The sequence below is a fragment of the Cyanistes caeruleus genome, chromosome 5 (assembly GCF_971803275.1).
Source record: "Cyanistes caeruleus chromosome 5, bCyaCae1.hap1.1, whole genome shotgun sequence".
In the NCBI taxonomy this organism is placed as follows: domain Eukaryota; kingdom Metazoa; phylum Chordata; class Aves; order Passeriformes; family Paridae; genus Cyanistes; species Cyanistes caeruleus.
Window position 1 is genome coordinate 32,138,054 of NC_141705.1, and position 22,749 is coordinate 32,160,802.

General features: G+C 46.1%; 1 protein-coding gene and 1 long non-coding RNA gene across 7 annotated transcripts in view; one reads left to right on the top strand and one right to left on the bottom strand.

Moving 5' to 3' along the window:
• Nucleotides 1-3,300, top strand: part of IRF2 (interferon regulatory factor 2) — a 40,450-nt gene extending 37,150 nt beyond the window's left edge. For all 5 annotated transcript variants that reach the window (XM_086888374.1, XM_086888375.1, XM_023925029.2 and 2 more), the window contains 2 exons: nt 546-592; nt 1,957-3,300. In XM_086888374.1, coding sequence (XP_086744500.1) covers nt 546-592; nt 1,957-2,268 — 359 coding nt within the window. In that variant the 3' untranslated portion in view covers nt 2,269-3,300. The remainder of the gene's footprint in view (nt 1-545; nt 593-1,956) is intronic.
• LOC147653022 (uncharacterized) overlaps nt 1-21,216 on the bottom strand; it is a 56,984-nt gene extending 35,768 nt beyond the window's left edge. For both annotated transcript variants that reach the window (XR_015286679.1, XR_015286680.1), the window contains exon 1: nt 20,949-21,216. This is a non-coding gene — a long non-coding RNA (uncharacterized LOC147653022). The remainder of the gene's footprint in view (nt 1-20,948) is intronic.
• Between the last annotated feature and the right edge of the window lie 1,533 nt (nt 21,217-22,749).

A 22,749-nucleotide genomic window follows, 5' to 3' on the forward strand; every position in this document is an offset into this window, starting at 1 on the left:
GTGGTAGCAAAAGCAAAACTATACCAACTGTACCATAGTATATCAACAGTAATAAAGCCCCAGAAGTGTCAACAAGCCCTTGAGTGGCAGGCTGAGATAACAAGTCATGAAACAAAACCACATTTGTCTGTTCTAGGGTGGAGTTGTTGCTGATTTTTCCAGAAGATAAAGATTTGGACAGAACTTTGTCTGTTGCAGAGCCTGGAGTAGGGATAGAAGGGCAAGGGAAAGGGGCAATCCCCTGCTTGCTGGAGATTCTTCCCAGAAAACACAAATCTACTTCTTTACTCTCTGTTGCTGTCTTTTCCAGAATATAGACATGCCAACTGTGATAACCATGTGAATTTACCCCATTTGTTCAAGGCAGCTGTGTAACTGTCTAGCCCTGCTGGGGCAGGGTCTCCCTGCTTCTCCATTGTTTTCTGGTTGTTTGACTTGACTGTTTGCTTCCACTTGTTGGACATACATCAGGCCTCTTGAGTTGTAGTTTATTACTATAGATAGAATAGCATTAATTTAATTTTTGTTTCTATTTTGTTTGACAGAAAGTGAAACAACTGACAGTGTTCCAAGTGATGAAGAAAATGCAGAGGTAAGCACTGTCTGGATTTTTAGCAGTTTGGACCAAGGTCTCAAGATCCATGTCCTGAGATATTTTTCCCCTTCTCCATTGCAACTCTGTCTACCAGTGGAATATTCATTTTGGTAGTAGCTGGGTGAGAAAAGCAGACCAGGAAGGACAGACAGACAGGGGACACAGACATTTGGATGATTGTCACAGAATTAATATCTCTACAAATTAATTTCTCCTCATCTGTCCAAACTACGAGGTTAATTTGTATAATAAGATGTTCTGCAGAGCCATCAACAGTGCCAGCTAGTATGTTAACATGATGCATGATGTTGCTGGGTAGCGAGTATTTTGTCTTGGTTGGAAGCTCACTCATTTCATTTTCCTTGAGTGGCCCTGGAACTCATGTAACTGTACGAAATGCTTACATGTATGACTGAAATGAAGCTAGAATGTTTGAGGTAGGTGAGGCAGGAAACTTTCCTGAGCAGTCAGTTGGGTATTGCTGGGTGAAAGGAATCTGTGGGTAAAAAAACAAACCTGGGGAGCTGGACATATACAAAAACACCACTTGCCTTTTATTTTGGGGCTGCTGTCAAAGTACCAGACGTACTGATCTGCATGTGTACTAAAGGCAAAGTGAAGCTCATTGAGGGCTCTTGGATGCCCTGTGCTCCAGCTGCATTTTTGCATAAGGCCTTTTGCAGAGCTCTCTCCTGCTGTATCCCCCACCAAAAGCTCTCTGAATCCTCCTTGGAGGAACACCAGTTGTGCATCTGTATCAGAACACAGCTAACCCACCTGGTCTCTGGTGCCTTGGCTGGGGTGGTACCCATAGGGAGACCTCCTTCAACAGAACATGCCATTGCAGCATATGTGGTGGGCAAACAACTGAGTGCTCATCTTCCCTTGATGAGCTCCTTCCCTGTGATGAGGGATGTACTGTCAAGTGACAGTGGCTTCCAAGCAGCCTCCCCTGTATTGCTAGTTTGGGTAGTGTTGGGTCTCTGTGCCTGCATCTTGGCAGGAAGATGCTCTCTCTCTGGTACCAGAGGAGACACTACCATTTGGAGTTCTAAAGGTCTGCATTGATTTTTGTCTCTGGCATACTGGGAATAAGGCCTTTATTTTCCATTCAGAAGAGCAGATAGTGCCTCTTGAGTGCTGGAGAGCCAACAAAATTTAAGCATGTGACTTCAGAAAAGGAGAAATGGTTGAGAGTAAAGACATCCTAAGCCAGTGGCTAGAGGCTCAGGCTCTTAGAGTTGGGATAATTCCTGTTCATTTTGCAGATATTTCTGTCTTCATCTTGTTACTTGGAGTACTTCACAAAGTTGTGTTCACTTATACAGTCTTTCCTTCTTTCTTCCTTCCCCCATTTCTAGGGACGACTTCATTGGCAGAAAAAAAACATTGAAGGCAAACAGTATCTCAGCAATCTAGGAATGAGGAACACTTCTCATATGCTTCCCAGCATGGCAACTTTTGTAGCCAACAAGCCTGACCTCCAAGTCACCATCAAAGAAGAAAGCTGCCCACTGCCTTACAATAGCTCCTGGCCTCCTTTCCCAGACATCCCTCTGCCACAAGTAGTGTCCACAGCCTCCACAAGCAGCAGCCAGCCAGACCGTGAGACAAGGGCCAGCGTCATCAAGAAAACGTCAGATATCACCCAGTCAAGAGTCAAGAGCTGCTAAGCCTTTGACAGTGTGGTTTTTTAGCTTTGTTTTGTTTGGTTTTGTATTTTACGTTTCTCTAAGAGAGGTTCATCCCTTGACGCACACAAGACAAACCCTAAGGTAAAGCCTTGGCAATATAAAACATTGCAGTGTCTGACTCCAGTGCCGGAGTGTTTTTAACTCAGGACTCCAGCAGTCAGTGTGTATACCTGAACCCCTATTTCCAAGGTTGCTACATAGGAAAAGAACCCAAGAACTTTGGCCCACTCACAGGTTCCAGTGTTTCATAAGAGGACCAACCGACCACAAGGGAAGTGGTGCTGCTGCGCTTCTTGCTGTCAAGGCTGTGATGAACTGAAAGCCTCAGAATGGGAGAGAAAATGTGAACTAGCTGGAATATTTTTAAAGAAAAATCTATTGTGAATATTGTACATAGTGCAGTACTAGCAAAGTTGCAGTCTGCTTCTGCACCTTATTAAGAAAGCACTTACAAAAGGCCTTTTATTACCTTGCTCTACTTAATGGCACATTGAAGGTCCCTCTCCACCTGTATTCTTTTCCAAGGCTATTCTTGCTAAAGTGTCTTTAAAGAATAGAGGAAGGGAAAGGAAGCTAAAACTTTCCATGTGGATTTCATATGTTCTGAGACTGCTTTCATCATGTTTGTTTCTAATCTGCTATGCTTGAATGCCGCGTGGTACAATAGAAAAAAGAAAATAAACTTATTACAGAGATATTATGCAAATTCCCAGATTTAAAAAAAGAAGAAAAATACTCTAATTCTAACCAGAGCAAGCTTTTTTATTTTTTATACAGGGGAATATTTTATTCAAAGTAAAATTCTAAAGTGAATATAATTTTTTTTAATCTTTTCTACAGCAAAATTTATAATTTTAAGATTCAGTCCTTGGTTATCAGCAGTTATGACATCCTTGTGGCACATTTTTTTTTTAATTTTGTAAAGGTGAAATAGCTTTTATGAGCTCATGTAGCAATCAGATTATCCTGTGGATTGATAATAAATATGGTATATAGTTAAATTTTTAATAATCCTCTTGTTTGTCTCTCATTTTTAATCTTTCAGAAGCCCCAGATGGCATGGGTTTGATAGGTGAATGTGACCTCTCAGAGTGAGCAATTAGCGTAAGCTGCCTTTACAATTTCTGGAGCACCCATCCAACAGAATGGGAAGCGCTGTGCTTGAGGCAGTTCGAGATGGGAAGAGCAGCTAAAACTCAAAGGTGCCTTATTCAGGTTTAGAGGTTGGGAGCTGGGGCACCTCTTCAGCTGTGGTACTCCATGGCTGTGCTTTGAGCAAGTTACCTCATGGAAAGGATCTTGTCAAAATCCATCCCCCACCCAGTGCACACTCAGCTGTACTTCCCCCATTCCTCATAGATCTCCTTGTGGCATGCTTGCATTATCCTTGTCTGGGAAAAAAAATCTGATTTTGCAGTTTCAAGCAATTAATGGAATGAATCAGAAATCACGTTAGCATTGTCCAGGGCTTTTAACATTACTACACAGTGTCAAGTCCTGATTCCTGGAAAGCTGTAGTGTATCTAAGTAAGGGTGCACAATGACTTGCACGGTTGTGGTGGTGGGCAGGCTGTGTCCACTGCAAAGTGCTGTGTACTTCGGGCTGGCACAGACAGAAGTTGAGGGCACTCACCCTTTTACAGTTTTTTTAAGGTTGGGTGTGACACAGATTGATTCAGGTACATAAAATATGTGCACAGAGTGCCCTTCAGATGTGATTGCCATTCTCATGCCAGCCTGACAGGTGTGTGTGCTGAGAGCAGTGTAGTGGGCTGAAGAGCAATAACATGCACAAAAATGGCTGTGTCACAGGGAGATATGCTAGCTGGCTATTGAAAAGGGAAAATAAACAGAAGAATTTTCCTGTGTTCTTAACCTGGTCCTACAGTTCCAAGCTTCATCACAGGTCCATGTGAAATTTGTAATTTTGTCACCCACTGCTGGGTGGCCTGGGAAGACAAGATTAGAGCTTTGGTTAGAGTTGGGAGAAGAGGAATGCCCAAGCAATACTTGGAGTGGGACTGAAATCTTGCAAGGGTTAAAATTATGGATGTAAACTTCCTACTTTCTGTCCCTTTCATTTGGTCATGCATTTACCTTTCTTGTTTCTTAGTTTCCAAGGCTGATTCAGGTGCTTACATGGAGCCTGACTCCCAACAGGGCTGCCAAAGCAGAGTGAGGGCTGAGCTGTCCTTCCTGTGTGTCCTGCCTGACTTGCCTTCAGTAAGCCTGGCTGGTCACTGGGGTGAGAAAATGGTTGCCCAAGGGCTGCCCAGGGTATAAAAACACTTGTTTGCAAAGAGCTACCACTTGCCAGGAGAAGGATTTGCTGCTCTTAGCCTTACCTATCTGAAACTTAGGAGTAGGCAGCAGGGAAAGACAGGCACCTTCATCTTAACCCGTGAGTTAAGCTTTACATAGCTGAAAAAAGTTATGCGGTCGCATCTCCCCTCTGGTCATTCCATGTGAGAGTCAACACCAGCATGCAGATGGCCAGGCAACCTGGCTTGCTCTCCCCTTGATCCTCCGAGGAGGGCAGCTGAGCTGCAAAACCACTGTCCCCCACCCTGCTGCAGCAGCTGAGCAACAGGAGATACACGTCCCCACTCTCGGAACAGGGTGTATGCTTGGCAAAATCCCCTCTTCTCAGGGCTTGTGTGTTTGAAACTCTTCCAAGAGGTATCCAAACATGGGAGTTACAGTATGTATCCATAACACTGATCCATCAAAGACAGTATACACCTTGCAGAGACAAGGTGATGTCTCCACAACGTGCTCAGACCAAATGCGCTGTGGGGTGATGAAATGCAACAGAGGATTTCTTTGGGCTGGGACATCAGACGTTCATTCTGAAATCCAGGTTTCTACTGCGTTTGTTACCTGTGTTTGCACAAAATCATAAAAACCATCCAGCCTTTAACAGCATAACTACCAGTTCAGCTCTGAAACTCTGGAACCAGGTGCCTGTCCATTACTGCTACAAGCAATACCAAATTAATCTTGTGCAATTCTGTGATGTGCTCAGCCAACCTGCCTGCAGGAATCTCTGATGGAAAGCTGGGAGGGAAGTAACGGAAAGCAGTCAAGGGAAGCTGGGTTGGATCTATTCCCTTGACAGGAAAGCTAAGACCAGTCAATTTTTTTTTGCAGGAGAGTTTATGAATGATTAATTTTTTTTCTTGGTTTGGAAGGGGTCAAGACTACTGCTGAAGGACTCCTGTGAAGGTAGGATCACTCTTTCCATAGTTCAGCTGAAGTAATGGGAAAAATGAAGGAGAGCATGAAAATGAACTAATGTTCCCAAGCATAGGTTTATCCAGGTATGCTTATGAGTCACATAATGTTATAATCCAGGTTCCTGCTGGACATCCTCCTGGAGCCTGGCAATATCCTCACACACAAAAGATATTCAAATCCCATTCAAAACTACTCTAGTTGAGTCAGCTCAAAATTCCCTGGGACCAAGCCCTTACTCTTTTTTTTTCCCAGCAGGTAGGGATGGCCTCAGTTCCTGTTTGCAGCAGTGGCCACCCCATTCCCTCCCCTGCCTGCGCGCGTCAGCATCTCGGCAGGTGGGGAAGCATGGTGTACAGCCTGATGCTTTGCATCTTTGTTGGGAGTTCCTGGGAGGCAGTAGCCATGCATAAGCTGAATATCTCTTCTTTCCCACAGGACTGCAAAATACATTCATTCTGTATTGGGATAAATGCGAGAAAGGAGGAAGTGTGAAAATTGTCCATGCCATTGCATGCTTTGGCTTTCCTTGGGGATCCTTGGAATCACCAAGGTTTGCTAAAGGGTTTCTGCCTGGGACAGCAAAAGCCATCTGGGTCTTTAAATCATTCCCTCTCACCCAAGATGCATCTCTTTGTCTCTTCTTTCCCCCTGGGCTTGCTGGGTTTAGAACAGGCATTGCTACACCCTTTGCTCCAGTCTCTCCCTTCCTGTCACTAGCTTGGATTGGACACCTGGTAGGGGAGCCAAGAGGTGGCCATGGCATGGGGCTGTGTGATGGTGGCTTGTGTAATAAGGCCGGGGGCCGGGACACCCATCTCACATCCTTGGATGCCTCAGGGAAAAATTCCCTGCCCCTGTGCCCTTCTGGCATCATCCCACTTGGTAGTGCAGGTGTCAGGCCAGGCTGGCTTCATCCCTGCTGCCTTAGGTTAGCTGCTTTTGCAGTCTGTCCCTTAATTACTTTTGCTGACTGGATTTATTATGGGGGGCTAGTGAGGGGATTGCTGGCATATGTGTGGGTGTTTCTTAAGCTGGAGAGGGTGCACTGTCTCCCTGCTTATGCTACAGCAGAAGAAACAGCTCAATGACCTTTCTGGTGAGTGCTTTGAGGGGGATTTCCACTTCTGCAGTAACAGCAGCAGGTGCAAAATGTTTCTGTCAACAATAATGAAAATAGTAGTGGGGAGAAAGGAAGCCATGGGGACCACAAATAGTGCTTTGCCCAGGAGCCCAGACTTCTGAGGAGGCAAAGGCTCTTCAAATGAGCTTTTTTTTCCTCTGTGTGGCAGCTTTAAATAACTCAGCAAAGGCACAGAAAACCCTATCGAAGATTGGTGTATTACTTTTTGATGAGTAGCTGATGGTAGGTAGCTCTTTTGGGCTAGTTCTGCTCTCAGTTGCACACCCATGGTCTAAATAATTCAGTAGCAGCTAAAAGGTGTGTTGCATGCTTCTTGCCACTGCAACTCCAAGCACTGCCCAGCCTCCTTGGTGAATCTGTGATCAGAGCTAATTTTGGACTGGTGTCAGAAGGTGAAAAGTCAGTGGAAATAGCTCCTTGTTTTACACAGGCTAGTATTGGTGTAGAGACAGTGGAGAGGAATCCAAGTCATTGATTTTATTTTAATTTTGTAAGGAGCGCATCTCTCAGACCTCAGTGTTGTAGCTGTTCTCTGGAGAACACGATAGTGCCTGCTGTGGTACTGCCTTCTTTCCCTCCACTCTTCTGAGGTATGGTTTCTCAGCTGATTTACACAACTCACCCTGCCCTCTAAAGTCAGGGCCTTTGTATATGTTTCTCCAGACTGTTTCTTAGGAGAAGGTGAACTTTTAAGGTGTCCAAACCCAGGTAGCAGGATGGGGATTTGCCGAGGTGCTGCATTATTAACCCCTCACAGTTTCTGCCCTGAAACATGGGGGAGCAACAGGAAGTTGGGCGGGTGCTGTGTGCCCGTTTAGATGTTATCTCTCACAGTCAAGGCTGTCAAGTTTCAGTTTTCAGTAGTATTTTTACTCTCAGGCAATTTTTAAAAATTTTTTTTAAGTACTTAAAAAAATTGCACCACACAAGTCACTGTAACATTTTAAAGGCCATTTTTTGTTCCTCTTGCACACGACAAGGCACAGGTCTGTCAGACCCAGCAGCTGGGATACTTTTCTGAATACAGTTCTCTTGAGGGCAAGAAAATACAGACATACAAATAGGGGTGTGGGCTTGTTTCTGGTGCAAGTCCTTGAGAGCTGATGGCTGTTAAAGCATATTTTTGTGCCTGGGGTGGGGTCAGTCTCAGTGCCCCGGGAGGCTGTGTCAAGCTCCCAGGTGGTCGTGGCATTTGTATGCACATTCAGCCACCTGGGTATCTGTGGGGCTACTGCAGCCCAGCCCAGCTCCTTCTGCCTTCATTTTTGTTTTCCATTTGGCTTCCCTTCACATCCTTGGTTCCTTTAGCCAGGTTTCAGCCGTTTCACACAGGCACTGTGTGATTCCTGCAGCTGGAGTCTGTCTCATATCCCTTCCAATCTGGTCCTCCCTTACCCCTCCTCCCTGGCTGCCTTTCTGCCCTCTGCCCCCACCAGTCTGTAGGGCTCTGACAACCCCCTTGCCCCACCCTCCAATTTTGCCCTGTTCTACGATTTGGTGCTTTCATCCTCTCATAAGCAGGCTCCAGCAGTGCTCTGTAGGGAATCTGTAGGGAATACTTTGATCCTGTACCACCCTTGGGCCAAAGTCTTGGACTAAGTGAACTTGATGGACATTCTATGGACACTTTATGGACATTTTATGGACATTTTGCAGGACTGGTCCTAAGGGAATGATATATGTGTATTTTTCAAAGGAAGTGATGTAATTAGGATGTATTGGATAAGCATGACATAAATGGTGTGGGATAAAGAGTGGAGAATTTGCTGCTTTCAGCTGGGGTAGAGTTGATTTTCTTCATAGTATTAGGAGGAGGCTATATTTTGGATTTTGAGCCAGAACTGCCCATTGTGCCAGCTAAGCCTTTTTGCCTCCACTGGACAGCCGTGCAATGGAAGAGGATAGAGCAATTCACACAGATTACATAAAACATGGTGTGGGGCTTTCCCCTGCCCCAAAACACCACCGTGCTCCTCCCAATGCGGCTCATGGAACACGAGCTGGGGGCTGTGCACCCACCCACCACCCACCATGGGCCTTTGGGGTGCTGTATCTCCCCGTGGGGTGCTGTGGCACTGTGCACAGCCACAGCCCTGCTGGCATGAGGGCAGAGGACCCTGCAGATGACGCCATTCAAATGTCTTTCCCTAAAAACCATTTCCCTGAAGGTTTCCGCTGCCCCGGCACACGTGGTGTGACTCATCCTGGTATTTGCACTTTTTGCAGCTTCCTTTGGCATTTGCCATACTTTGCTGGAGAAAATGAGATAATTCCTGTTTTGCTGGAAGGCCTTACAGTGTCATGGAATTTTGGGAGAATATTGCTACTCTGGTGACTGCTGTTTGGAGACACGAGTTTCTCGGTAAGATAAATTTTGTGAGCATCTGATGTTTATTGGTAGAGAAAAATTTACAGGGAAAGTGTAAATGAGCGCAAGCAAAGCTGATACAAGGCCTCTTCTTGGGCATTTCAAAGGGTTCTTCTAAAATGAATTATATAAAATCAATTATATAAAATAATAGAATCTCCTGAGGTTGAAGGCACCCACCAGGATCATCAAAATCCAACTCCTGGACCTGGACCTGCACAGGACAGCCCCAAGAGTCACACCATGTGCCTGACAGCATGGTCCAAACACTCCTTGAGCTCTGTCAGGCTGCTGCTGTGACCGCTTCCCTGGGAGCCTGTTCCAGTGCTCAGCCATCCTTTGGGTGAAGAACCTTTACCTGATTCTCAACCTAAACCTTCCCTGACACAACTTCCTGCCACTCCCATTGGTCCTGTCACTGGTCACCACAGAGAGGGCATCACTGCCTGACTCTGCTTCCCCTCACAAGGAAGCTGTAGACCATGATAAGGTTTCCCCTCAGCCTCCTCTTCTCCAGGCTGAACAGACCAAGTGACCTCAGCTCCTCCTCACATGGCTTCCACTCAAGGCCTTTCTACACAGAATGAATAGCTCTAAAATTAATTGTGTGGCACTTAGGGATATGGTTCAGTGATGGCCTTGGCAGTGTTAGATTAATGGTTGGACTTGATGATCTAGGAGTAAATGATTCTATGACTAAAATATAAATGCAAGCTTTCTGAAAAAAAAAAAAAAAAAAGAAAATAAAATTGAAATATCAGTTTAGAATCAGTTACCCAGAGATAAACAACCCACTCTGCCATGCCTGCCATGGCTGGTGCCTCTGGGGAGTCTGGTCACCCACATGCCCTGTGCCAAGATGAATACACCCTCCCTTGGGGAATGCACCCAAACATCCCAGCCAGCTCCTGCCACAGCTGGAGAGCCAATGTGGTGGAGCCAAACACTGACTGGCACAGCAACTGGTAAAAGCTGGGGAGTTCACGACACTGTGACAGCAGGGCTTCCTTCTCACAGTCAAGTGGCCACCTCTGCTGAAGTTATCCTCACCTGAGCTTGTTCATTTTATGGTTTTATTCTTTCGGGTTCCAGATGGGATAAAAGAAAAGCAAACCCAGAGCAGCTCAATAAACAGTAGGGAATTACATTTACAGCAAGTCCATATTTATTCATGGAAATCTGGTTAACTGGGTTCTAAATAGTTTTACTTAAATCTCTGAAGTTTCTGTCTGAATAAGGTCTTTAAAAGCAGACAGATGATACTAAATTAAGTTCGCTGCAGGCTTAGCTGCAGGAACAAGTTATCCCATCCCACTGATCCACTCTGCAGCAAATGCTAATTTGAGGTAACATAGCCTTGATGAAGGAAAAAAAGGGGATTAGCTAAAGGAACATCCATCCCAGCAAGTCAGGGTGATGCAATTTTTATTTAGATGCTTTAATTAACCAGACACCAACTTCTTGTGTAAAAAAGCTTCTCTCTGCCCTGTGGGACTCAGAGCATTCAGGTGCAGGACAGCAGTATCTGAGGCCACTTCATCAGAATTACTACCCCTCTCTCTCTCTGTGCACATAATCACCACAGTCCTGCCAAGCTGAAACAATGTCCCAGCTGAGTCACTTCAGGTGAAGCCAACAGGATGTGCACTGGCTTCCCTTCCCTTGGCAGCAGCACAGACATCCCCGGCGGCACGCCGGGAGCTGGTGTCTGTGGCCAGATGCAGGCTGTCTGGCAGCGGCTGGCACCCTCTAGGCAAGAGGTGCTTTTTCTCCTCCTGTGCTAAATGACACACAATGCCAAGCCATTCAATTGCCTTGCAAAAGAAAGCCTGGTCTCAGCAGGCACAAAACAGCCAGGGTTATTTTGGTCCTCCTTTGGATGTTTCTTCATGTGCTAACTTGAAGTAAGTTGTTACAAAGATAGGCTTCAGCATCAAAGAGTAGTGTGAGGAAGAGCAAGCTGCCTGCCCCAAGCCAGCTGGCCTCAGTGGAAGAGGAGAAGGCATCAGGTACAGCTGTCAGGTCGCCAGGTATGGCTCCAAAGCCCCCAGATGGATCTGTACCCTGATGGAGAAGAAGGATGGAGGAAAAGTGTGCTTGAGGGTTTCTAGAGAAGGGCTGTCATGGGATCTGGGGAAGGATGTCCTGCCCAGCACCTCTGCTGTTTTTTCCAGTGGCGTTTGTTGATCTGGAGACAAGAACATGGTTTGTCCCTTAGAGCTACAACAGCTCTTATGTTGTATATCCCTTAATATGTGCTCAGTGAGCCCTCAAATTCCTTGTTAGGACAGAGACAGCAACGATATCCTCCAGGATATCCCCACATCAGCTCAGATGCTGGGGTGCCTCTGCATCAGGGGTGCAGAGCCTGAATGGCCATACCCTGATGTCCAGAGGGCTCAGGCTGTGAGAACTGCTGTAATTCACAAGCCAATTGCATTTTTCCTAGACACCTCTCCTTGAAGCAAACCAGGTCTGTTTGGCCAAAGCTCAGGTTACCCTTCTGAATGCTGTGTCTGTTGGAAAACAGTGGGAACCCTGTTTTTTGGAAGGGCAAATCATGTGCTTGAATAAAAATTTGTGCCAAATTTATGCTGAAATTTTATCTGCCTGATAAAGTTTATGTGCATTGATTGAGGCCAGTTCTTCTAGATTTTTGGCAGAGGCCAAACTGATGGAGACTTTACTCTTAGTAGTGCCCATGGCCTTCAGCTTCATTTGACCATCTTTTACACGCCCCTTATTGTAGCAGCAGCACCTTTCACAAAGTTCAGAGTCCTTCACTCAGGCAGTAATGTCCTTCAGCTGACAATCTTCACACCTTCTTATGCATCCAGAAAATGCCAAGAGCTGCTTTTGCCACAGTGCTACCCTGCAAACTCACACTGGATTGTTTCTCCAATGGGAACCCCACACTGTCTATCATCTCTGCTTTCCAGGATCCAGGGCAGAGCCTGCCCTCCTTGTTCCCAAGCTGCCTATCTTCATGCTTACAAAAAACCCCAGTATAAATACTTTGGCAACTTAAAAAAGAAAAATGAAATAGTATTCCTCTTTGACCCCATTTCTATTTAAAATCCTGCCAAACTGGGTGTCTCCTGCAAATACAGATGCAGTTACTGTCAGATGGGCAGTACTGCCCAACAGAATTGAGCTCAATTCCATTTTTGTCACAATTGGGCAGCAGTTTTGCAAAGGTCCAACCACATCTTCTGCTGAGACTGCACCCTCATTCTGCTTCTGTATATCTCTGGTAGGTGTTTCTGCTCTGCTTGGAATGAAACTCCTTTTTTCATTGCTTTCCCTGAGTAAATATGTACTCAGTGCCATGACATTGTTCTTTGGGCTTGGGCTGTTTCCAGATGATTAATTATTACAGCCATGAGGTAGTTTTTACAACAGGAGGACGGGGATGTGCGTCAGATTGCTGGCCTGAATGGACCGGTATCCTGTCTCCAAGATTTGGACGAGTACTTGGACAAGATTATGGGAGCCAGGGCAAGTGAATTTGCCTTGCCAGCGTGAATTTGTCCTTGGTAAATCCCCCTGCCATTTGCTAATCAGCATTTTGAAGAGTTTTGTCTGTTCAAGACACAATCCTGACACGGTCAAGAGCTGGAGGTTGTATCCGAATGATTATTTAATCCCAATGGACATAGCTTGTACAAATGGGTGCTCTGATATTCCCTGGCAATGAGTTTCTTCATCCAGATATATGTTGTGTAATAAAGCACTGCTCTTCCACTTCTTCAGAGCAATTGCCTGATAATTTACCATAAAACAAGCATTCTGATTTTGTCAGATATACATGCTAGGAAAGTGATGGCATGCCCTCTATGTTCACATTTCCCAGAAAAACGCCTTCACGTGGTTTGGGCACCTGTTAAATCTCAGTTACCTGGACAAATGCATTAGCAAGTGGCAGCATTCAGTGATGCTCTCTGGGCACACATTACTGGTGCCACCTCTGCAGGAGCCCAGATGAGACCTACAACATTTGTGTTTGCTGTGTCCCTGGGTTGCCAAATGGAGACAAGCGGTTGCCGTTCCTGAGCGGTGCTCCCAGGAGAAGAGCGGTCAGGGAGAGTCAGCTGGCACGAGCAGTGCTTTCAAACTTGAGCAGCCGAGCACGACCCACTGTGTAACTCATCCCTACTGCTTTGGGAAGCATTCTGGAGCTGCCTGCCATTGTGCTCCTGACCATGGGCTACGGCACTCTGCAAAGAGACAGTGCTTGTGAATGTCTTCCACTCTCTATTTCCAACCATACAGAGAAAAAACCCCATTGTTTGCAATGAACAAACCTGTATTTGAGGGGTTTTTGAAAAGCTTTTCCTTCAGACCACTGTCTGGTTTTCACTGAGGAGTGTTACTTTCTTTTAAAGAGGAAGCAGGTGCTTAGAAAGGATTTGTTTTTGCAGTGAGGGGAAATTGCAGCAAGCTTGGATGTAGCTCAGCCCAGCTTTGCCTGGTCCAGAAAGCCCCATGCTCAGCAGAGCTGTGTGTCTGAGAATCCCTCCCAGCCTGTGGGGTGGCAGCAGCCAGCACCCCCTTCCCCTGGCAGCCCAGGCATCCACATGAGCTCACACCTGTCCTATGTGTGCCCACCCTCAGGCTGTCCCCACTGTGAGAAGGGCAGCAGGCTCTCTTTACCTTTTACTGCTTGATAAAAAGGAGATATGAGAGAAATTTCTGTGGTGACAAAATGGGCCTGGAAAAAAGTGTCACTGTCACTCAGGGGCTGGACATGGCATCCTGTACTTGGGGAGTCTCACAAGCTTTAGCCACAAGCCTAGACTTGACAGGGATGGGAAGGGGGAGGAGAGGAAGGTAGTACTGACTTGTTTCTCTGTCCTTCTCTTTGCCTACCCTTTCTTTCCTACTTGAGGGAAGGTGGCCACTGGGTTGAGAAGCTTTTGAGCAGGATTTACTAACTGCTATGTCACCTGCTTCTCCACAAACCTGGCAGAATCCAATTATTTTCTTATTATTCACAGGCTTTTCAAAGAAATAAACACAGGTAATCAGTTTTAACCAGAGATTCATTTCACCTCACTGCCTCACCAATACTTTGACCATTTCAGAGCAGTTGTGGATGAAATGCTGTTTCATTACACAGAAATTGCTCACAAACGTGGGGAGAGGTCCCACTATCCACCCCCACTTCCCACGGCAGTGGTTTGCAGGCGTGCGGAGCCAGGGTGGCCACGGTGCCTGTGCCCAGAGGGATGCTCCGTGTGGCCTTGGGAGCAGGCAGTGAGCAGGAGCACGCTGAACAGCAGCTGATTCCCAGGCTGTCTGCTGACAGGTGGCCCTCGGGGCAAGGCCAGCACAGGGTTGAGGAGCAGGGCCTTGCCCCCTCTCGGCACCCCATGTCTGGCACTGCTCAGTTCAGGGGCTGCCTGGCCATGGCACGGGACAGGCACAGCCTGCTTACCCTCCTTCCCCTCCAGCAGCCCTTTGCACAGGCCTGCTGACTGGAAGTGGGGAGAGAAAAGAAACAGGAACCTCTCTTTGGAATCACATCATCCCAAAACTGAGAGAAGAAGTGAAAGTTAAATAAAAGGGATTGGTTTTAGTAAAGGCTGTTGAACTTCCTGACCTCACAGTGAGCAGTTCCCATGCTACAGTCTGTGGAGGCATAGCTTGATTCAGTGCAACAGTTTCAGCTCTGTATTTCCTGTCACTGTTTTGTATTAATTACCACCTGGCATTATATGAAACATTCTCTTGGTGTCTTCTAATGTGGGGGGAAATCTCAGATTACATCTAGAGTGAAATCTAGCAAAAAAGTATTAAAATCTCAGTTTCTGAGTTACAAGGGAAGCATCAGAGGAAGGTAGGTGCAGCTTTCTACACCCACTGTGGTTAGTGTGACATATCACATACTTATCCTAGCCCAGAAAAGAAACAACACCTTGACTACTTTTCGGTGCCTGCATCTCTCAAAAAACTCTGTCACAGTACAAGTGTGGATCTGATCTTCAGACGAGTGGTTCATACAATTTTCACTTGTGAGGGCTGAGAGCAGCATAGTAGGAACTCATACCCAGTAGGACTTTCAAAAATGGTTGGGTGGTAAGGTTGAATGGCAAGTCAGGAAGATTTCGGCACCAACACTAGTGCAAATCTAGCTTGAAATCCTATTAAAACACTAGGAAGACAACATGTTAGCAGGTACCAGTGACCTCACAGGTAAGTCCAGTCACTTGCCAATTCTGTTCCATCATGAAAAGGACCCTGTTATTTCCTCTTGTTTCATCATTGCATGTCTGAGATGTGGTCAAAACCAAGTTTGATCAAAAGAGGCAACCTTTTTTTTTCAGATTGCAAAAGGGAAAAAATGGGATAACCACAAGCATTGTTCTGAAGTGTATATGACTAATCCATGAAAGATGTACAGAGTTACAATTTCCATGGGAAAATAGATGAAAACTATGGCATGCTCCCCCACAGCTTCCACAAAGTAAAACTTCATTGTGATCCAGGACTCAAAAAACAGTGTCTCCTCTCAGAGAGACTCAGGATAAAGAGTTTCTTGAAATATCATTGAAATGTACTGTACTGAGCATTTGATAAGCTTCCCATCCTCAGGATGATACTCGCATCTGTTGCTCTAGGAATAAGAAAACATTTCATATTTCTTAGACAAAACTAGGCTAAGATGGAATTATATCTGGGATCAGATTAATAAACTCCAAGTAAAACATATTACAGGACTGTTGCAATTATCTATCAAAACAAAGTATTTAAAAACCATAGAAAAATCAGGTCTGCAGGTAAATTTAAATGGAAATGTAAACTCATGAACACAAAGAGACATAGGCAACCAAGCACAGCAGGGATGATGGTGCCTCTGTGAGCATGGTGTCAGTCCAATTCCACAACAGCTGAGGGCCCTGGGGCCTTGTTCTTAAACAGTTTTACCATTTGAATGAAAGGATATATGAAAAATGGTGCAGATTTGTTTTCATTAGGTCTAGATATTATCCTGGAACTCTTCCCCCTTAGTTGGTATAGACATTAGAGTATGTCAGTCCAAAACCCCAAATTTATTATTAGTTCTATAAAAGGTCATAACACCATAAGACCCTGCCTTACCCCATCTTTAGCTTTCCAAGCATGCTGCCACATTGACTTTCTATAAATTTATAAAGCAGTTATATCCTCTCTTCATTTTAAAAAACAGTTCTATCCTCCTGATACTCATGGGAAGTTAGACACCCAATCTCTTATTTTCTGATTTCCAGACCAGCTTACAACTGGTTAGATGACATGCCTAGTTATGGCTCCCTCACCCAAATATTTACTCTTGGTTGTAGTTGCCAAAAGCAATTCCACCTAATTCATACCTAAGTAGCCAGAACCACCAGCCATCCCCCCATCTCCAGTTCTGCCTGCTGGCTTAGGAATAGCCTTTCCCCCTCACACAGAGATTTCTTTAAACTCAAGCCTGTAAATAAACTACTTTGAGGTTGGAGTTTCGTGTCATTTCTAGGTCAGACTGAAAAATGCTTCTAGTAGCAATAAAAAACTCCCCACCCTCCTTTCATTTCAGCTAAGTTTAAAAGATATCTCATCCACATGGTTCATGTAAAAAACCTCTCACTCCCTCTCTCAAGTGGTTTGATGGGGTTTTACATCTCTGTCTGATCTGCAAGGATTTTTTGTGGGCATGTACACAGCGCCTGCAGTCCCTGGGGCAGGTAAGCAGAGCTGCTTCTTGACTCTTGGGCTTCGCTTCAGCTCCTTTCTTAGAAAGTACAAGCCATGCAGAAAGCCTTGTTGAAAAGTCACGGCATGCCTTAGAAAGTGAGAAACCTGCTCTTGGGCAGGGCCTGAAAGTCTGCCTGTTATCACCACACTCCGAAAGCTCGGGGTCGATGGAGCTCCCCTCAGCCCTTGGGAGGCAGTGGGTGGATGCAGGGGTGGCAGAACATCCCAGTCCCACCCTCTGGCCCCCTGTGGCTTCACCATAAGCAGTTAGTGAGTAACCACCATGCAGTTTAATCTCATACTATGTTATGCAGCAGAGACAGTTTAAAAATAGGTTTCTTGGTGGCAGCCCTAGCTTCCCATCCCCTGAGGTATGTCTGAGTCTGGCTGTGGCCGTCATGGAGGCAAGAGCTTTGCTCAGTAGAACATGAACTGAGCAACTTTTTCTAACTAGGTTTCTGCAGATACTTTGAAGGCTGACAGTGAAGTTGCTGCTGTGGATTTGTTTTGCCTGTATTCTGGAATTGAAATTTGTCTCTAACAAAAGGGTAGAGGGAAGAAGAAACACTGGGACCTGCACTACTGCAAGCTCTTTGACAGAGTGGATTTAGATGCAAAGTAGGTGTGTGCCATGGCGTGGACCAGAGTATACAGAAATGAGTGTGACACTGATGAGCAGAGACAGCCCCAGCAGCAACAAAACTCCTCTCCAAGACTCCTCAGATGAGATGTAAGGAAGAATCAGGTATGGCTGCCCTGAGGTGGGGGCATTTCCATCCCCCTCTCCACCAAAGCATTTTTACCATTTCTGCTTTCAGGCTGTGCTGCTCAAACTTTTGCAGAAAGCAAGTTACTGCCCCATAGCCCAAGGTTGTCTTTCTGTTCCCCAGCAGGCTGAGAGATCATCCCTGCAATGCATGTCTCTGTGGGAAGGGTATCAGAGACTACTTTTGCCATGCGAGTGTGAGACTACCCCATGACTACCCCACCTGCATACACCAAAACCAGTATACACTTTGGAAAAACTGAACTTTGCATCAGATTGACTTGAATTTGATGATTTAATGAGAACAACTCATAGACACTGCCTGTTCTATCTTCTGTATCACATAAAGGTTTGCAGATGGTTTATGAGATGTTATGGTCTGTGCTCTGACAGCTGCAAGATGTTCAGGTTGTTTATAGAGACTAGAAGAGAACAAATTCAGCCTTGGCCCCTTCCCCACCTACATGTGAAGCTATATGTGGAACAAAGCGTCTAATGTTTGCACTGAGCCTCACTTCCACTTGCAGAGCTGAAGACATGAGGAAACAAGAGCAGAAGACTGCAGGACCTGAATACAATCGCAGACGTTTGCTTGAGGCTTCTTTCAACACCTTGCTCTGCAATACAGCTTTAATCTTTTCACTGTTATTCTGATCAATACTTCTTTCTGATACGATCTTACTGGGGAGAAAAGGTGCTTCCTGAGGGGACCTACAGCTGTGCATCCAGAACAGACATGCTAAAGTGTCTGTAACCTCAACATGACAGGGAAAAACTTTACTCTGCCAACACCAGCCCTTCTCAGGCTTGTCATCACTTGGCAATTTTTGGTGTTCAGACATGCTGCTGACAGAAATTGTGTGAGTTGCTTAAACAGGAGAATCTGTGCTCTGGATAATGCCAGTGAATCATCACCAAACTTCTGGGAAAAGGTTTTTATCAAGGTTAGCCAACAGAGCTGCAAAGTCACCTACCTCAGAGAAAAATGTCACATGTAAAGCAGCAGAGGGGAGAAGTCTTGGCTAAGTAAGGGAAAGGCTTAAGAACTGACATTACTCTCTGAGAGAAGGGATAACTATCAAGTGCACTTTTATTTGCTGTGAAATAAATTAGACACACCAAGCAGTAGCATTTACAGAGAATTCTGCCTGGTCCTGCAACAGCTATGAAACCCAAGACAACTGGAAAAGCAAAATCTGCTTAGTGTGTGTTGAAGGGACTGCTCCAAGCTGCTGTCTCTGATGGGTCAGCCTTTCCCTGCCACAAGCTGTGCCAAGAGCTGACAGTGCACTGTGAAGGTTGGTGTGGCTGAGGAGCTTCATCTACAGCTGTGAATACAACCTAGCTGACTGAAGTAACAGCAGTGACGTCCGAAGGCTTGTGTTTCATCCTCCCAGAAGAGGTGCTTTGGTGATCAGGAGCTTGCCAACAGGCTGTCTTGCTCTGAAGGGGGCTCCTCACCACACAATGGGACATGTGACTAGGCAGAAAGCCCGGGGAGAAATCTCACTCTTGGATTAAAGGGAAAAGCGATTTTCACAGTTTCCAGGAATTAATGGTGAATGGTAAGATCAGGTAGGTTGATCTTTGTGAGCATTATGTTAAGGACATCTGAGAATAGCAAAAAGCGATTGAAGACACATCAAAAGAGTGGCATGCTCAGGATTTTGTAAGGACACAGCTTCTCTTGGGACTCTGACAACAAAATAAATATGAATTGCAACAGACCAGGACCCCATCTGACTCCAGAACAACTGAAAGGAATCTTGAACCTCGGAGGACAGAGATAGATTTCAAGGTGCTGTATGGCTGAAGTGATGAAAAATTGTTACACTTAAGAGACTGCAGAGCACAACACCACTGCCCAAGCAAGGAATCATGCTGCAGAGATCAGGAATGGCATAACAGGCAACAAGCTAAGGTCTAAAGCTTTTAAAGTTCTTAACTCAAAACAAGTGCAAGTCCTGGATTCTGGGAAAAGAATGGGTGGGAAGAAAGAGGAGAGGAAGAGGAGGATTTAAAATCTAACCCAAGGAAAACCTATGTTCTTGTTGTAAGTTAGAAGCATAAAAATATACACTCACTATAGGCACAAAGGCATTAATCTTTGTTATTTGACTGGGGAGGCTCAGAAATTCAGATGCACAAGGTTCCTGTTTCTGTGTCATAGTGAATATTGCTATGAAGCATGGATATTTGGCACTGAGCAGATGGCAAGAACCTGGAAGGGATTCAAACAACAGTAGACATGATTTAGGAGACACTGGAAGAACTGGCTTGAGAAGCAAGCAAACAAATGTGAAATGGGATGAGAAATGTGCTAGAGCTCTTTAGATAGTATAAAACCACTGAGAGAGGAACTATTTTGTTTTATAGAACAGAATATAAACAAAACGAATGTGCCATGAGTAACAAAGAGCTCTAAAAAATTGACACTAGCTGGTCTCACTGCCCTGATTTAAGTTACCAATCCTTTTTCTTGCATCTCAGTTACAACAGGGGCAGCAGCAAGCCAGGCAGTGCAGCCTCCCCTCCACCGGCAGCCCAGTGCATTGTGGATTTAAATTTTCACCTTTTCCAGGCTAGAAGTGCACCCCAAACTTGGGTGACCTTGGGTGGCCAGTGCAGGTCTGCTGCCATTGTTCCTGCCCCAATATCTCCAGCAGTGTAAGGATAAAGAGGAAAAACAGTGGTTGGCAATTTCCACAGCTACCCCAGCAAGAGCTTCTTGTTGCTGTGATTAAACCTCAGCAGAAGATTCTCTGTGAGGATCTTCAATAAATCTGTATGGGGGTGAGGTAATAAAAGCAAACACCTTGATCTGGTGCCCCATACCAGAACCCCTCTTTTGAGTACTACGCACTGTACACAACTCCACTTGCTCCTTACAGCTGCCTGGCCAGCAGCTGCTGGGCACTGCTTTCCTCTTTGGCCGTACTACCTGCAGTGCATCAACAGATCAGGGAGCCCCAAGGACTTCAGATGATCTCCCCCACTCCTTCACAAGCCCTGCGCACTGCAGGAGAGAGAACCAGCGGCAGGGGTGGGCTGCCTCTTCAGAGGAGCCCACTCCTCGAACTCCTGAGTGCCAGCTTTTATCTTGCACATGCACAGAGAGCTGGCAGCATGTCGAGCATCCTTGCAGCTCGACCCCCTCCCTTTCCAGCACTCATCCCTCTTTCTAAAGAAGGCATGAAATTGCAGATGCCCATACTGAGCCCATGCAAAATATTTCAGCCCATTCACATCAGAGCTTTTCTGTGAGGCATGGCTTGCTCCCAGCTGGTGGCCCTTTGTGGGATGCTCATGACTGCAAGTGACCAGAGGGGTGCTTTGCCCCCAGTGGGATGCCTGCCCTTGCACCCATGCATTACCACCCCCATGCACTCATGCACCAGTGCATTCATGCACCTGCACACCCATGAACCCACCTTCCCATGCACCATGAATCCATGTGCCCGGGAAGCCGCAGCAGCTCCTGCCAGCGCTGCAGCAGTGCTGTTTGCTGCCTCCATTCAGTGGCCATGGCAACTGTTGTTGTGTAATGAAGTGTTGCCAGGATCCAGGCCAGGAGCAGAGCTTCGAAAAGGAAATGAAAAATAAAAAAAAATAAAAAATAAAAAAAATCAAACCATGGAAAGGCATGATGTCCAGCCAATGAAATCCAAGTACCCTCTCTGCCTGGCGTGACACACACTTTTCCACGCTGGCTGCCTGCAGCCCAGCCTTGCCACTGCAGACCCAAGGACCAGCAGATGAAGAGTCACTGCTCAAACCAGTGCATTCAGCTGTTTGTGCTACTGTGTTCTCCTTTTCTCCCAGCGATAATTAAGAACAAATTGTATCTACCACCCATCTAGCTGTTCTTTAAAGTGGTTCAGACAATGAAGCACATCTTACCAAGCAGCTAAGCCAGCAGAACAGGCTACTTACGGCAGGGTACCATGCCACAGCAGCTTAAATACTTGTTCTTTTGACCCAGAATTGTTTGCATTTGCTTTGCTGAAAAATCCCTTTGTTGAAAGAAGAAGTGTTTTTAAAAGTACCAGAGCTTGAAGGTCTCTCTCAGTTTGTCTACATGAGGAGCAAATTCACCAAGGGCACAGGAGGCCTGGGTGCAGGGAGGCCTGAGCCCTTTCTGTGCCAGCCAGTTCAGATGCAGGAACCTCATCCCTGCTATGGTGAACCTTTGCCAGGCCAGAGGTGTCCCAAACAAGCGTATGAGCAGTACACTGCTCCCTGCAGAGCTGCAATTCAGCTGGGTTTTGCCTGGGTGATTTCTGAATGCTTCTCGTTGCATAACAGGACAGAAGGAAAGACAGGCACTGGACAGGGAAACTGTCACATATTTTTTTTTCAAAAAAACAGAGGGTGAAAAAGCAGAAACAGAGGTGAAGGAGCAGGTATTAACTGCCAGCCTTTAATCCCTGGATTCCACAAGGGAATCTCACCTCTGCAGCCTGTAGCCCTTGCCAGGCTGGCCTGCCAGAAAGTGAGTTTGAGAGAATGGGGGAAATGGAGAAGGAAAACTGTTTTCTAAACAAGGGAAGGGGAAATTGCCTCTGTCCCCAGACAGAGTGGAAAGATGAGGAAATGCTATGTTTGCACTGGGCAATTTCTGTTTTTCTCTCAGGGTTTTCAATCAACACTAGCCTTGGTAACTGGTGTCTGTGAGCTAAACACTCTGAGACAACAATGCCGTGAGGAGAAAAAAAAAACACTAATGGAGCTTTAAACTACTTGCAAAAAGTACCTGGTGGGTGCTGTTTCCCTGCCGCTGCTTTCAGTCACTGTACAACCTAAAGTGTCCCGCCTCAGTCTGAGCTGAGGAGAGCCCACAGCTCCAAGGTAGCGCTCAGAGATGCTTTCCCTCCCGGCGAAACCTGGCAGCTTCCCTGGCAGGATCCGCCGGGACAGCCTCAGCCTGCGGGAGCCGGGCAGCAGCCAAGGTGGCTAATGGTCTCCAGGAGATGTTAGCCGCCTTCTGTCACGCCCGGGAGAGGGGCAGGAGCTTCGGGTGAAAGCTGTCACCCCTTCAAATGTATAAATGCATGTTTATTTAAGCAGGGACTCCTCCATGGAGCTGCAGGAAGGCGCTTGAGGCTCGGAGCAGAAGCACTGGCGTGTTTGGGCTGACATCTAGTGTCGGCGCCTTTCCTCCCAGCGCGTCTGCGGCGGCCTGAAAGGAAGAACGAAGAGGACTTTCCTTGGGATTAGTACTTTTAATCTGGT